The sequence below is a fragment of the Notolepis coatsorum genome (genome assembly GCF_963971535.1).
Source record: "Notolepis coatsorum genome assembly, chromosome: 7".
NCBI lineage: Eukaryota > Metazoa > Chordata > Actinopteri > Aulopiformes > Paralepididae > Notolepis > Notolepis coatsorum.
The window spans coordinates 119,899,579-119,914,463 of record NC_140171.1 but is presented as its reverse complement, the minus strand read 5'-3'; the positions used below and the strand labels follow the sequence as shown (position 1 = coordinate 119,914,463).

General features: G+C 41.9%; 1 protein-coding gene across 5 annotated transcripts in view; it reads right to left on the bottom strand.

The window, feature by feature from the left end:
- Positions 1-14,885, bottom strand: part of uso1 (USO1 vesicle transport factor) — an 87,566-nt gene that overhangs the window by 32,482 nt on the left and 40,199 nt on the right. For 3 of the 5 annotated variants that reach the window (XM_084318532.1, XM_084318534.1, XM_084318535.1), the window contains 2 exons: positions 8,395-8,600; positions 7,223-7,243 (listed from right to left, as the gene is read on the bottom strand). In XM_084318532.1, the coding sequence (XP_084174658.1) occupies positions 7,223-7,243; positions 8,395-8,600 (227 nt within the window). The remainder of the gene's footprint in view (positions 1-7,222; positions 7,244-8,394; positions 8,601-14,885) is intronic. The other 2 variants (XM_084318533.1, XM_084318536.1) reach the window with 1 other exon arrangement.

The window sequence follows — 14,885 nt, the reverse complement described above, 5'->3', positions numbered from 1 at the left end:
AAACCTAAAAAGCGAAATATCAGTTTTGTTGGCACAGTGAAACATTTCCATCAACGGCTTCTTCCCATGCGAACTTGCGGAGGGGGGAACAAAAACATTGTATCCGAAATGGCATAACGCCGACATACTAGCTATGAACAGCAGCACCTCAATGACTTCACACCATTAGTGGTTAATAAGGTTATCAGAAACAGGAATCAACTGGGATGACGACATTGACGTTAATAAATCCAATACAAGGTTAGGGTTAACCAATGGCATGCAGTCAAGTCCTACGAGGAGGTGTCAGGATTCAGTAGAAATGTCAAAAACACCCAAGGGTTCCACCTGGCACCAGCCCTTATACACCAGAGGAAAGGTTCTTCTAACCGAGCGGGTGAGAAGTCAAACTGATGAAAATGTATGGATAGTTTTTATTATAATTTTTTCCCACACTTTTCAAATCGATGATCAACTTTTTCCTGGTGAAGAAGTGAGTAACTGATAACCTTAAAGCTAAGAGGCTGTTATATTTCCCAGCTGGCAGCACATGCAAAGCAAAAGCCTGTTTTGTGCTTCTATGCAAAAGAAAAATGGAGGAAAGAAGCTTGGTGTTCTGATGAGTTAAACAATAAAAAAAAGGTGAAACAATAATAAAGAAAGTCGTTTTAAAAGGGTGACCATGCATATTGAAAGATGAAACTGAGGAACAGCCGAGGGACTTAGGAACGGGAATAGGTTTATAGACCCATTTCCAATTGTATTTCTTTACAGAGAAATACTTTCTACGTAATCATTCATGAGCACGTATAGCAGTGAAGCTTTATGCATTTTTCAGATTTTTCTTTCAATGCACTGTTGAGGAAAGGATGACAGCATTACATGCCAGTATTGTATTTCTTGATGACTATTTAATACAGATGTAATCATACTGAAGAAGAGGGTGGAATATAAATTCAGCTCTGTTAAGTATTTAGGACCATGAAATTGTTGATGTTTTGGCTCCAGCACACCTTACTAGTGAAGTGATAGGATTACTGTGACGTGTATTTCAGCCAGGGACATTTTGGGACCGTGAGCAGGAAATGTGAAAAGCTTTACAGACCCTGATGTCTTTATTATTTGTATTCCTTCTGTTTTATTCTCTTATTACTTATTTTATTATTCATAATTTTACTGTCTATTCTATTCTATACTTTATTGCACTGCACTATTTTACTCTGTCTATTACAGGTTCAAAACGGCCAGGTATTAAACTGTGTGGGTATCAAGCAAGAAAGACTGTTAACATTATATAAGATCCAGGCCTAGAACCGCGCCCTGAGAGAGGGAACTGCACCCTGAGAGGGAACTGCACCCTGAGAGGGAGGTTTGCCCTGAGTGGGAGGTTCGAAGGGTCAAAGTGGGTATCAAACAAGAGGGAAGACTGTCAGGTTTTAAACTGTGGATAGTACCAAACAGAAGGTAAAGACGACTTTGAACAGTAAGAACTATTTTATTGCACTGTGCTATTATTAGACTTATTTTTACTAGATAAATTGATAGAAAAATTATTTATTTCTACGCCCCACTCTCCACTGGGTGCATACTATGACCTTTATCATGTTTTGTAACAGATTACAGAAATTCAAGAAGCCTATTGGAACGTGAGGTTCTGATATTATTTGATTAATATATCTGCATTATTTTATCCCACTTTATGCTTTGCTCTTGCCGCTTGTTTTACACTGATTTTATGTCTTATTTCTTACTGATGTAAAGCACTGCAATCCCCTGTATGAAAGATACTAAACAAATAAAGTTATTATTATATCAATGAGCAGTTAAAGATCTAACATTATAGCCTTTTTTCTTTTTTTACATGGTCTCCAATTTCAGGGTGCCACAAGTATTGAGACACAATGCTATATGGCTTTGCTTCTCAACATGTGGTTCATGGAGCCCCTTGATGTGGTTCCAGGGGGTCTCCAGCAAAAATAATAATAAAAAAAGTCAAAATTGTCTATTATTTCATTCACTAGAGGAGAGTCCAATGAGAGAAATGAGATAATAGGTTCCGCCCACCCTCTCCGCTGCTATGTCCGCATCATCTATTCTACAGACATATATAGCTTAACAAAAATCTTCTGAGATGGGGATCCCTGGGTCAAAGTCTTATCAAACGAGGGTCCCTGACATGAAAAGGGAACCACTGCTGTAGTGAGATGGAGGGCGTAAAAAGAACAACAACAAACAAAGAAACAAAAAGAGCTCACTGGAGCAGTTATATAAGAGCTCACTGGAACAGTGGAGCAGTGATAAGAGCTCACTGGAGCAGTGATAAGAGCTCACTGGAGCAGTGATAAGAGCTCACTAGAGCAGTGGAGCAGTGATAAGAGCTCACTGGAGCAGTGATAAGAGCTCACTGGAGCAGTGATAAGAGCTCACTGGAGCAGTGATAAGAGCTCACTAGAGCAGTGATAAGAGCTCACTGGAGCAGTGATAAGAGCTCACTGGAGCAGTGATAAGAGCTCACTGGAGCAGTGGAGCAGTGATAAGAGCTCACTGGAGCAGTGATAAGAGCTCACTGGAGCAGTGGAGCAGTGATAAGAGCTCACTGGAGCAGTGGAGCAGTGATAAGAGCTCACTGGAGCAGTGATAAGAGCTCACTGGAGCAGTAATAAGAGCTCACTGGAGCAGTGATAAGAGCTCACTAGAGAGCAGGAGGAGAAACAACAATAGAGAAAACATCTCCCTTTTGGTGTTAACACGTTGGGTGCCAAAAACGAGTTAAGTAGTTTCTGGGCCTAAGTCGTTCAGTGCCAAAAACGACTTACGTCGTTTCTGGGTAGTTTTTCCTTTTTTTTTTTCATTTTTCCTTGTCGGCCGAGGCGAACGGTGGTCCCGGTTCCATTGACACACGTCAAATATCCCTGATCGATATGTTGTTGTGGATTATGCCGTGGGCCAAATGGACATTGGATGTACCAGATGGCGATCAAACAATTGGAATATTATTTTTGGAATACAACCCGATCGCAGGTAAGAACGATCTGACGTAAATGTTTTACTTGATGCTGCAATGCTTTCATACCGATCGGGCTGATAACCGTTTTTAGTGTTCAATACGAATGCCGTTACGGACAATCAAATAATCAGAAACGACCCCCCCCCCCCCTCCCCCCCCTTTCATGCATTCATGATACCTATGATATAGATTTTATTTCGGGATAATAGCATATACAGGCAAGAAATGGCAAGGTCTATAGTGGAATTGACGTGTAGGGCTATAACTCAGCATTTCATGAATTACCCTAGACCGCTCTAAAACCATACTTATATTCACCACGGGAACGTATGGATAGAAAAATGTATTCTTTTTCACATATTGAACGATAGATAGGTGATGTCAAATGGGCCATAGTATTGTATCCATAATATAGAATATAATTATAGCTCTACAAACAAGGTGATGGATCCCTATCCATCTAGTGGTGGCGTCGCTACAGATGGCTTCGTCTAATGGCTGGCACTGAAAGTGTTAAGAGAGGTCCACAAGTGGCTGTAGCTCATCCTTCCAGAACAGTAGGGTACGACCTTGTAGAGCCAAGAATACACAGGAATTACCTGCTCCAGAAATATTTGGATTATTCCTTTGTACCATACAGATTTCACCATAGGCACAGTAGCGGTGTAGCAATTCTGAAAATAATATAAGTTTTGTTTTTTTCCATCACAAGTAATGAGCATTCAATACTTGAATCAAATAGTGACCTTACAATCAAAAGCCTAATCGCCACATGGCTGCATACATGTTTAAAAAGGTGTATTATTTAGGGCACCTCTAGTGCCCCAGAATTATTTTGAGTGCTATGCCTTATCTAGAGTTTGTTCTGCCCTGAATGGATATTGCAGAGTGTTTTATAAAAAAAAATTAATACAAGAGCATACTGACATGACTGATAAGGCTTGTTTTCCCCAGTGAGAAACTAGTGTTTTTCTTTGCAAATAAAGACTGAGACTAAACAGCAGCTTAGCCAACAATAGAGGCCTTGTACGGAATGTTTGTGTAGTCTGTCTTCCAACATGTCTGTCTGTCACATAGCAGTTCAAGTTTCAAGTTTCTTTAATAGTTGTCATACAGAAGTACAGAATACTTTTATACAAAATGCTTCTTACTGTTTCGCTCCAGAGACTGTGTTAGACAAGATAGTATGAAATAAAATAGTATAGCATGTAAAATAGAAGTAAAAATAGAGGTCACAGTGTTCAGTATAGACATATGTACAATGTTCGATGCAGAATAGAAGTAACTGAGTTACCATACAATATACAATTAATATACTATGCAATGTACTAATATACAATACTATATAGTGCAGAGCAGAAATGGGATGAGGTACAATTTAGGTACAATTTACAGTAGGGTGTGCGAGTTGTAGTGCAAATCCTTTACCAATAAATATAAAGTGTGTTTAGGTGTTCTAAAGTGTGTAAAGTGGGTGCTGCAGTGAGTTGCCCGTTTAAAGTGAGTGTGTGCGTGTGGATGTGTGTGCTGTGTGCATTTGATGGTTGCTGCATAGTTTTTATTGTTCGTTGAGCAGCCTGATGGCCTGGGGATAGAAGCTCCTTCTGAGTCTTTCTGTGCTCGCCTTAAGACTCCGGTATCGCTTGCCTGACCGCAGCAGTTCAAAGAGGCAGTTGTTCGGGTGGCTGGAGTCCTTGATGATTCTCTTAGCCTTCCCCCTGCGCCGCTTGTTGTAAATGTTCTGGAGGGTGGGAAGCCCCCCTCCAATTGTGCGTTCGGCTGAACGTGTCACTCTTTGTAGTCTGCTACGGTCTTGTGCAGTGCTATTCCCAAACCAGGAGGTGATGTTGCCAGTCAGGATGCTCTCGATTGTACATGAGTAGAAGTTCCTAAGGATCTTCTGACTGACTTGGAACTTCCTTAGGCGCCTGAGGAAGTAGAGGCGTTGTCGTGCCTTCTTCACAACACTGTCAATGTGTGTGGTGCATGTCAAGTCCTCGGATATGTGGGCTCCGAGGTACTTGAAACTGTTCACTCTCTCAACCGGTGCCCCGTCGATGCTGAGGGGGCTGTAGTCCTTGACCCCCGACCTCCTGAAGTCGACAATCATCTCTTTTGTTTTGCTGACGTTCAGGGAGAGGCAGTTCTCCTGACACCACTGTGACAGATTCTCTACCTCTTCCAGGTAGGCCCTCTCGTCGTTGGCAGAGATCAGGCCCACCACTACTGTGTCATCAGCTAATTTGATGATTGTGTTGTTGTTCCGCTGTGCCACGCAGTCATGTGTGTACAGGGAGTAGAGGAGGGGGCTCAGAACACAGCCCTGGGGGGCCCCTATGTTGAGCGTGATGGATGAGGAGGTGCAGTTGCCTGCTCTTACCACCTGGGGTCTGCCCGTCAGGAAGTCCAAGACCCACTGGCAGAGGTCATAGTTCAAGCCCAGGTCCCTGAGCTTGGCTATGAGTTTGGAGGGGACTATGGTATTGAATGCTGAGCTGTAGTCAATGAACAGCATTCTCACATAGTTCCCCTGCCCAAACCATTGTTTTGTTCATGGCACTGGAAGAAATAACAATTGCTATGTGTTGATATGAGAAATATATAAACAAAAATCTAATCATTTGGATCTTGTAAACAAGCCACAGTAGAATAGTAATATTGTGCTTTTCCAGTGTTTTTACCTGCTCTACCACTGCACAGAAATTTGTAATTTTCTTTTTAAAGTGGTTACCAATTATTACAGGCAGCCATACTGGAAGAAAGAGAACTACACAAACGTTAAAGGAAGAAAAAATAAAACTTTAAAAGTTTAAATTGTATCAAATTAAGATAAAAGCCAGGTAATCATGGATTTGGAGAATGAGGCAGAGATCTACATGGTTACAGGCAGTCCTGAAACGTATCAAGCAATACACAAATGGTCAAATGGTTTGTAATAAAGTTTTCAAAAAGTGGATATACCTTTGAAGTTTAAGATTTTAAGAAAATGTGATTTCCATGCCATTTCAATCATTTGGTCAATTTCAGAACTGATCGAATGGATGGAACGACGTAGAAGCCAGCCTATGGTGAAATCAGTATGGTACTAATGAATGTTCAAGAGCCTTCTGGAACCAGGGTAACCATGAGACTTCTCCGCCTTATAGACCACAGCAAAGAGTCAAAGGTCACGGTTCAAAGCAGGGAGGAGGGTCAGTATTGTTAAAACTCCAAAAGAATAGTGTCCCCTCTCTCTCCACACCTCTATATATAAATGTGTTGTGTACTTCCCCACATTACAGACTGGTGAAAGCAGTGGGGAATCAGAGCTTTCTCAACCAACACCAGGGCTGGACTCAATTCACTGTCAATTAAATTTATTTAATCAATCCAGGAAGTGGATTTTTATAAAACATTCAGATTTGTTGATTAATTACTGGGTGAATGTACCATTCAACAGTAGAAATATGGTACTAGTTAGTTCATCTAAACTGAACCACTATATAGAATTGCCAGAACAAAGCACAGTTTCCATGGCTCATCAATACAATAATAAATTATAATAATAAAGAAATCATAAATATTTTACATATATTTCGCTTAACAAGGAAGAAAAACTAAGAAATCAGTCGTCTGAGTTGTAGAGAGGTCGTACGGTACAGTATGTAAATTATTTCCATTTCTAGCGTAGTCAGTCGATTCCATAGTGCAAATGTATCCAACGTATTAAAAATGAGTGAGAAGAGAATGAATGCTCCAATAGCAGCTTCTATTTAAAAGTTTGAAGAGGCCCCTTTCACAGCAGACATTTTGACTCATCATAGATGGGTAAACACAGACCATAGATGTAGACTAATGAATAGATAGTTAATTCCTCTGCATCTACGGTCATACCTTTGTTTACCCATCTATGACGAGTCAAAATAGTCTGCTGTGAAAAGGACCTATCTTTTGAACGGAGAGTGAATTGACCCCATCCCCAACTTAAGACTAATCAAAGTGCATTCAGATACATGTGGAGGAGTTCACCCGTGGCCCACCCCTTCAGAGGAACACCAGGAGAGCCTGCTGCCATAGTCGTTGGCAAGCCTAAGGATAGGGGAGGAGTGTGGGCTCGACAGTAACAGGGAAGCCAAAGCCCCCGGCACATGGAAAGAGGAGCCCCCTGCTACTGATGCCAAGCCAAAAACAACCAGGACAGGTGCTGCCCAACACACACACGCTAATAAAACACACACACACACACACATTACTCACCCGCCGGTTGATCTTATCGCCCTGCAAAACCACAACAATGTGACACTGTTCAGGGCTCTAGTCTACAGTGACTTCTTTTTTTTCCTCCAAATTTAGGAGCACAGGAAATTGGTTTAGTTTTGGTTGGTTTAGGAGATTACATTCAGATGCTGGTGTTTTCTAACAGGCCAATGCGAGACGATATGACTTTGGGCCCAGTGTCTCGACGTGATCTGAACAGCGCTGCATGGAGAGAGGGAAGGGGAGGGGAGCGCACAGCACCAGGCTTCAGAATAGGCCTTCTGTACTTAGTGCTCTTTTTATACTCCCTTCTGGAAAATGAGTGAGCGGGCCATCTAAATCTTGTTTTGTGATAGTCAGGGGATTTACTCTGTCTTTGTCGTATATCGACACGCTCTTAAAATAAGGGCTTATGTCATATTTTCATGTTTTGAAATTTGTGCACTAATGTGGACAGCTTCATTGAAACTACTGGAGGCCATTTACCTGTTTGCCCAGCTATGTCGTTGGCTGCAAGTTAGCGTGATATGTGGAAATAATCCAAAATGCACTGTAGAACCCACTGTAGAACCCTCTGTAGAACTCTACAGAGGCAGCGAGACAAGACCACCACTGTCTAGCCACGCCATCATGACATGACTTATGAGAAATTCACAATGAATATCCAAACGCTTACCATAAACCTTATGAGGATCAGTTTTGGTTATGAGGATAATTGCCTAATAAACCATTAAGGGAGGCTCAATCCAATGTATCAGTATCCTTTTTCATTTTCTTTTAATAGCATCTATATCACGAATCTGGTCAAGTACAAAGAGTACTAGCTCTTTGCTATGGACTACAGAAGTGAGGCAACACTTGACCATGGCCCCTTGGTTCAAAAACCCCTATACTTCACTATACTGTATGATACTTTGCAATAAAATTGTTTCCTCAGCTTGAAACAATCTTGGCATTGATAATTCTGATAAAACCAAAATCAGATAAAATCAAAAAACCTACCAAAATAATCTACCACCAAAATGGCTGTGCCGTATCACAAACATATGTTTACCTAAGAACCACACACATTACCTAAAGCAGGGAAATACAGAAATACCACACAAGTTACCAGGACCAGCTAAACGACCTAACAACCATTGGGAAACACAACACAGGTTACGTTGGCCTACCTGAGACAGGATGTTGGTGCACTGCTGCAGCAAGGAGACGGGCGGCTTGCCCAGGCTGGTGGCCAGCTGCACCCGCAGGAGCTGTTCCTTCTGGGTCAGGTTGTCCTGCAGGGCGTGGGCGAGGGCCACCGCGGCACACCAGTTAGACAGGGAGTCCGCTGAGAACAGGCCCCCACACAGCAGCTGACCCGCAGAGATGGAGTTGGCTGGAGATGGAAGAAATGGCAACATGAGTGGAAGTTGAATGAAACTGTGGCTGAAACTAAACTGACATTTTAATGAACATTTTAAAATGGTATTGCCGTTTGTATTTAAATGTAGTTTCCACATTACTGTAAATGTGCCAGAGTTAGTAGTCCCTGCCTAACATGCATGTCTTGAGCAGTGTTTACATTATATGGAGCTTCACTATAATGCAATGATTTCACCAACTGGCGTCTGGGGCACCAGGGGGTCCCCAATAAAGTCAATAACGGTTTAAATTCCAATACATTCTACTCACTGGAACTCAGCACAGTGAGAGTGTAAGGGGGCTTTCTCACTAGGCATCCGGGGCCGAATCTGAGCACGATTGCCCCAAAAGTAGTGTAATGAGAACGCTAAGTTCCGTCCCCGGGGGTGGATAATCGGGACCACTTGAAAAGGTGGTTTGGGGAGCGAATCAGCATCCCTGGGCAAGGTACGGCACGGAACAATTGCAAATGTGAGCACAACTATACCAAAACACGGAAGAGGCTTGCTGTAACAAGTGCTTCTATCTGGTGCTAACCTGCTTGCCCAGAATAGAGTTGTATTTATACTTCAATTTTAAAATATTATTCAGGTTTGTGAAAGTCTGTAAACCTGCTCCGAGGGAAGCTGTGTTTCAATTCAGCAGAGCGCTTAAGTCTCTCTCTCTCTCTCTCTCTCTCTCTCTCTCGACACAGCACCTTAAGGTGGTATTGAGAGGGCACATTATATCTTATCATAAGACGTAAGTTGGGCGAGTGTGTGTCTGTGAGAGGGAGAGACGAGAGAGAAGCGCTGCCGGTAAAGCACATCTCATTCTATCTCATTTGATCCGGAAATGCTTTATCCGAGAGCAAAGAAGGGTTGAAGCACCAGCTATAGCAAACCAACTAGGTGCAAACCGCCACCTGCTGTATTGCTGTATTGGGGCCAGCGGGGGAGCGGGGACTATCGTTCTCGAGGACGGAACGGAACGAAATGGAGGCAACCGTTCCTAATGAGCAAACGCCCTAAGACTGGTTTATACCTATATCAATTATACCTCACAACCTAATGTACATCTATGGAAGGGTCCTTAACAATGACAGATTTGGGAGCCCATGTTGTAAAACAGTCATAAGTTATAATACTGCTGCTTAATCTCCTGAAATAAGTTAAAGACCATCTCGAGCACAAAGCCTGAAGAAACATTGCATTAAATAATATTGAACAAGTGAAAACGATGTGTCCTTAGTGCTTATAGCGTGCATTACTTCACCATCACACCAGGGGCGGGGCTAGGGGGTGGCTACTTGGGCTGCGTGTTGCTTTTTAACAGCGGAGGAGTGCAAGAATGTGACAATGTGACCATGTGACCGCGGCAGCGCGAGAGAGCGGCAGTGCGGAAATAGGCTGTCTATTGCCATTCTCTAAGACAAACGCTAACCTTAACCAGCTCCTTAACAGCGCCTAAATTTAACCCTTCTAACCTTAACCAACTCCAAAACAATGCCTAACCTTAACCTTAACCTTAACCATGCCTAACCTTAACCTTAACCATAGAAAGAATATTGCCATTCTCTAAGACAAACTCTAACCTTAACCAGCTCCTTAACAGCGCCTAAACTTAACCCTTCTAACCTTAACCAACTCCGAAAAAATGCCTAACCTTAACCTTAACCATGCCTAACCTTAACCGGCGAAAGAATACACGTTAAAAAAACAAAACAAAAGAAAAATTGATGGGATTCGAACTTGTCACCAACGGACCGCAGGATCGCAGGACCGCAGCGCTGCCAGGTGAGCTAAGCTTCGAATGAAATCATGGCGGATTACGGCTACATAATGCCGCAAGCTCTGCCGCTCCGCTCTGCGGCTGCCGCGCCTGCCGCGGGGCGTGTCGCAGCCAATCAGGGAAAACGCGGAAGCACTCGGCAGCACTCCTCCGCTGTTAATAAGCAATAGGCACTTGGGCTCAAGCCCAGAATGTTTTCTGAAAAGCCCAAAATCTAATAAAAAAAAATAAAAAATGATCATTGTTACATGAAAATATGTTTGCACCAGATTTAGCAGAAGCTCATTTCCATCTGTAGTCAATCCAGCTGCTAATTTGAGTGAGTTAAATCTTGGTGTTATGGTAGACTCAGACCTAAGCTTTAAATCACAATCAACAAGTTGACAAAAACATAATTCTTCCACCTTAGAAACATAGCTAAAGTACGGCCATTTATAAATCAAAAGGAAGCTGAAAACCAGATCCAAGGGGAGCTCCAGTAGCTCACCGCGTATCTCGGCGCTATTTTGGCGTCGGGGACAACCGTGCGCGCACAGATCTGGGGTACACGAGTTCGACTCCCGGACTCGCCGTATTTTCTCAGAGTGTCTTCCCCCGATCTATACCCCATTCAACCTGTTTCTGTCGGTCATGCTTGACCAGAAAAAAGCGATAAACGCTAAAAGAACCAGCTGTCTGGTCAAAGTTTAAAAAAAAAGAAAACCAGATCCATGCCTTTATCTCAAGCCGACTCGACTACTGTAATGCACTCCTTACCGGCCTCCCGAAAAAATACGATGATAACTATTTTATTGCAATGCACTATTGCATTATTTTATTCTATTTTACTAACTATTTTATTGCACTGCACTATTTTACTTTGTATCAGTGATAATCAAACCGTAAACAAAGACGCCTATTAACACTTTCAGTTACTATGGGGATACGTGGCTGTGTTTGCAGGCCTAAAGCTATATTATATATTATAGCTATGGATCTAATAATAGTCAATTGTCATTGAGTTTCTTCCGGTCAAGATGCAAAAAACAGATCATTTTTCCATCCATACATTTCCGTGTTATACCGTCGTGAATATGAGTGTAGTTTCAGGGTGGTCTGGTGTCATTTCCAAAATGCTTTGTAATGGCCGGCAACGTGTATTCTAGTAAACGCGTCATCGTTTCTTCCCTGGACTAGCTACTGTTCTCAAATACAATTTTGATTATCGGTATTATGTTTCATCATAAATAGGGGGGGGGGGGGCGCCCCGCCGTGCTTTGATCGCAACCAACGGAACACGCCACACACACGCCCGATTCAGCATGAAGGAATTTTTGGATCAACGCAATATTGATACCATATAGTCCTTACCTTGACCAGGATCTGTCCCGAAAAGAATATTCCAATTATCTGATCGCCATTCCAAGTACTGATGTCGATCAAGGTGCCAACGTAATCCAGCATTGAACATGAACCCGACCCTCGTCGATGCATGCGTTATAAGCGCTTGGCTTGACCGAGTAGTTAGAAAGGTGCTATACAAATACAGTGTATTATTATTATTATTATTAATTATTATTATTGTTTGCTTCATTAATTAAAGGGTGTGAATTTAAGTGTTCTCTAGTGCCTTTTGTCCGCTTTAACACATTAACTGCCATGCAGTTTGCCCCTCTCATACAACTCTCTGCCACCACTCTAAGCCTATGAGATGTTCACCTTCTTTGCAGGGCTATAACTTTTTAAATTGTATTGTTAAATTGACATTACTATGGCCCATTCAACATCGATTATCTATCGTTCAGGATGTAGGAACGTTATACTTTTTCATTCATAGATTCATACGAAAAGAGGGGAAAAAGGGGATTTTTATTTGTATATATATATGTTTTTAAGCTCGGCTCTCAACGGGACCTCAATAATTGGATGTACATCTATTGTAGCTTCGCACTCCAGAAGCATTACCAAAAACTACACAAAAACATGTATAGATTATGGCTAGTTTGAATATAATGATATGGAACACTGGTGGGATAAATAAACAACACAAACGCAAAAGCGTGCTCACACTGATGAAAAAAGAACATGTGGACGTGGCTCTACTAAGCGAAACGCACATTTTAGAGGAAGACATAGATACGTTAGCGGATAACACAATTAGGGCTGCACGATTTTGGGAAATAATCTAATTGCGATTATTCTGACAGATATTGCGATTGCGATTTGCGATGCGATTATAACATATTTAAAAAAAAAATTTACAAGAAGAATGTTGCTGCTTTCTGTAGTCGGGTCCCAACTGCAAAATTACTGTATTACACACTTTTACTATCATGTAGACTATTCTGCTTTGTGTTTACATGTGATGTATTGTATACATGCACATTTATTATGTTCTTGTGTGATGTATCGCACATTTTATTGCTGTGTGATGTATTGCAAATGTTATTGCGGTCATCTTGGCCAGGTCTACCTTGCAAAGGAGATCTTGTATCTCAATGGGACTTCCTGGTTAAATTTTTTTTTTTTTTTTTTTTTTTTTTTTTTTAATTGCAGGCTTGGCGATTTGATAATTGCATCATTCCAAATCGCGATTTCGATTAAAAAACGATTAATCGTGCAGCCCTATAAACACATATCATAATATTAGTCACTCTTCTTTTGGTACGAGAACTCGAGGTGTAGCCATAGTCGTTAGACGTAAGTTAAATATTGAATTAAAGGGAGTATGGTCGGATGCAGATGGGCGTATAACTATAGCTAGGATTGTACACAATAACAGGAAAATAGCGTTGGCAGCGGTATATGCCCCAAATTTGTACGAAGAGGGTTTCTTCTCTACACTAACCAATGCAATGTTAAACCTTCCCGATTACTCATTTATAGTAGGTGCAGATTTTAATGCCATTTGGAATCCAAGGATGGACAAATCTTACCTCGCCTTTTCCAGCGAACAAAAGAATTCATCTAAAGCATTAAAGGATTGGTCGAAGATTACAGGTGTAAATGACTTATGGCGTTCACTTAATCCCACAACCCGAAAGTACTCTTGTCGTTCGGCGAGACATAACACATTATCCAGAATAGATTATGTCTTTGCATCCCCGAGACTATTTGATAAATATGAAGTGGAAATGATACCCAATGCACTATCAGATCACTGTTATTTACTCCTAAAAGGAACATTTGGTATACTATCTTCCCGAGCCCCAAGATGGCGTTTTAATTCGTTGCTGCTTAACAACAAGGAATTCAGGGGGGGGCAGGTGGCGCACGGAGATTACGTTCGTCACCAACACCGGGAGACACTAGGATTCGCCTGTTCGAATCCAGCTCCCGGCGTTGCTATCAGCTTGGCTGTCCTCTCACGCTGATACAATTGGCTGTATCAGGGGGTGGGAAGCTGAAGGGTGGGTCCTGGGCGTTGTGGACAGCGACCCCTACAGTTCGGTCGGGGCGCCTGCTCAGCAAGGGTTGGATCTGAGGAGAGATAGTGTGGCCTCCCACACGCTACACTCTCCCCGGTGAGAACCTGCGCGGCCAGGTTGGCCTGCCCTAGGCTGCACATGCGTCGGAGGAAAGCATGTGACAGTCTCCGGTCTCCCGGACCAACAGTAGGGGAAAGTACGCAACAACCAGGAAGGGTGGGATGGGAGAAAAATCGGGAAAAAGGAGGGGGAAGAAAGATAATAAAAAAAAAAAAAAAAAAAAAAAAAAAAAAAAGGAATTCATTACACAACTCAAAGAAGCTCTTATAGTATTCCTACGGGAGAATGCAAACTCTGTGCAAGACCCCAGAATAATATGGATGTCGGTAAAGGGAATGATCAAGGATTTCACTGATAGCTTTTCCTCCAAAATGCGCAAGAATCAATGCACAAAACTGTCTGAACTGGAAACGCTTTACTCAACGTTATTTAATTCTTTAAAATACAACAACTCAACTAGACTAGAAAATCAAGTTAACGTACTAAAAATAGAGATCAATGCCATATACAGACAACAATCGGAAATACAAATACGCAGCACAAGACAACAGCAGTACTCCCAAGGTTCTAAACCTAGTCACCTATTAGCCATGCGATTAAGAATTAATGCAAAATTTGCAGATATAACTACCATTAGAGCACAACAAGTACTTGAAACAGACCCCGAAATAATAAACGATATTCAAAGAATTCTACTCCGACTTATATAAATCAGAAACGACCTTCGATCAAAACAAAATGGACACATATCTTAATCAAATTATTCTCCCTAAACTTTCAGAGGATGACGCTAAACAGTTAGAAACACCGATCACACTAGAGGAACTCAAGAAGGCCATATCCGAAATGCAAAGTGGTAAGGCTCCTGGAAGAGACGGTATCCCACCAGAAATGTACCTTTCTTGTTGGGACATAATTGGACCCTTATTACTAAATATGATCTTATACTCAGTCAAGGAGGGGAACTTCTATAAAAACGACAATATTGCACTCATAACAGTCCTTCTCAAAAAAGACAAAGA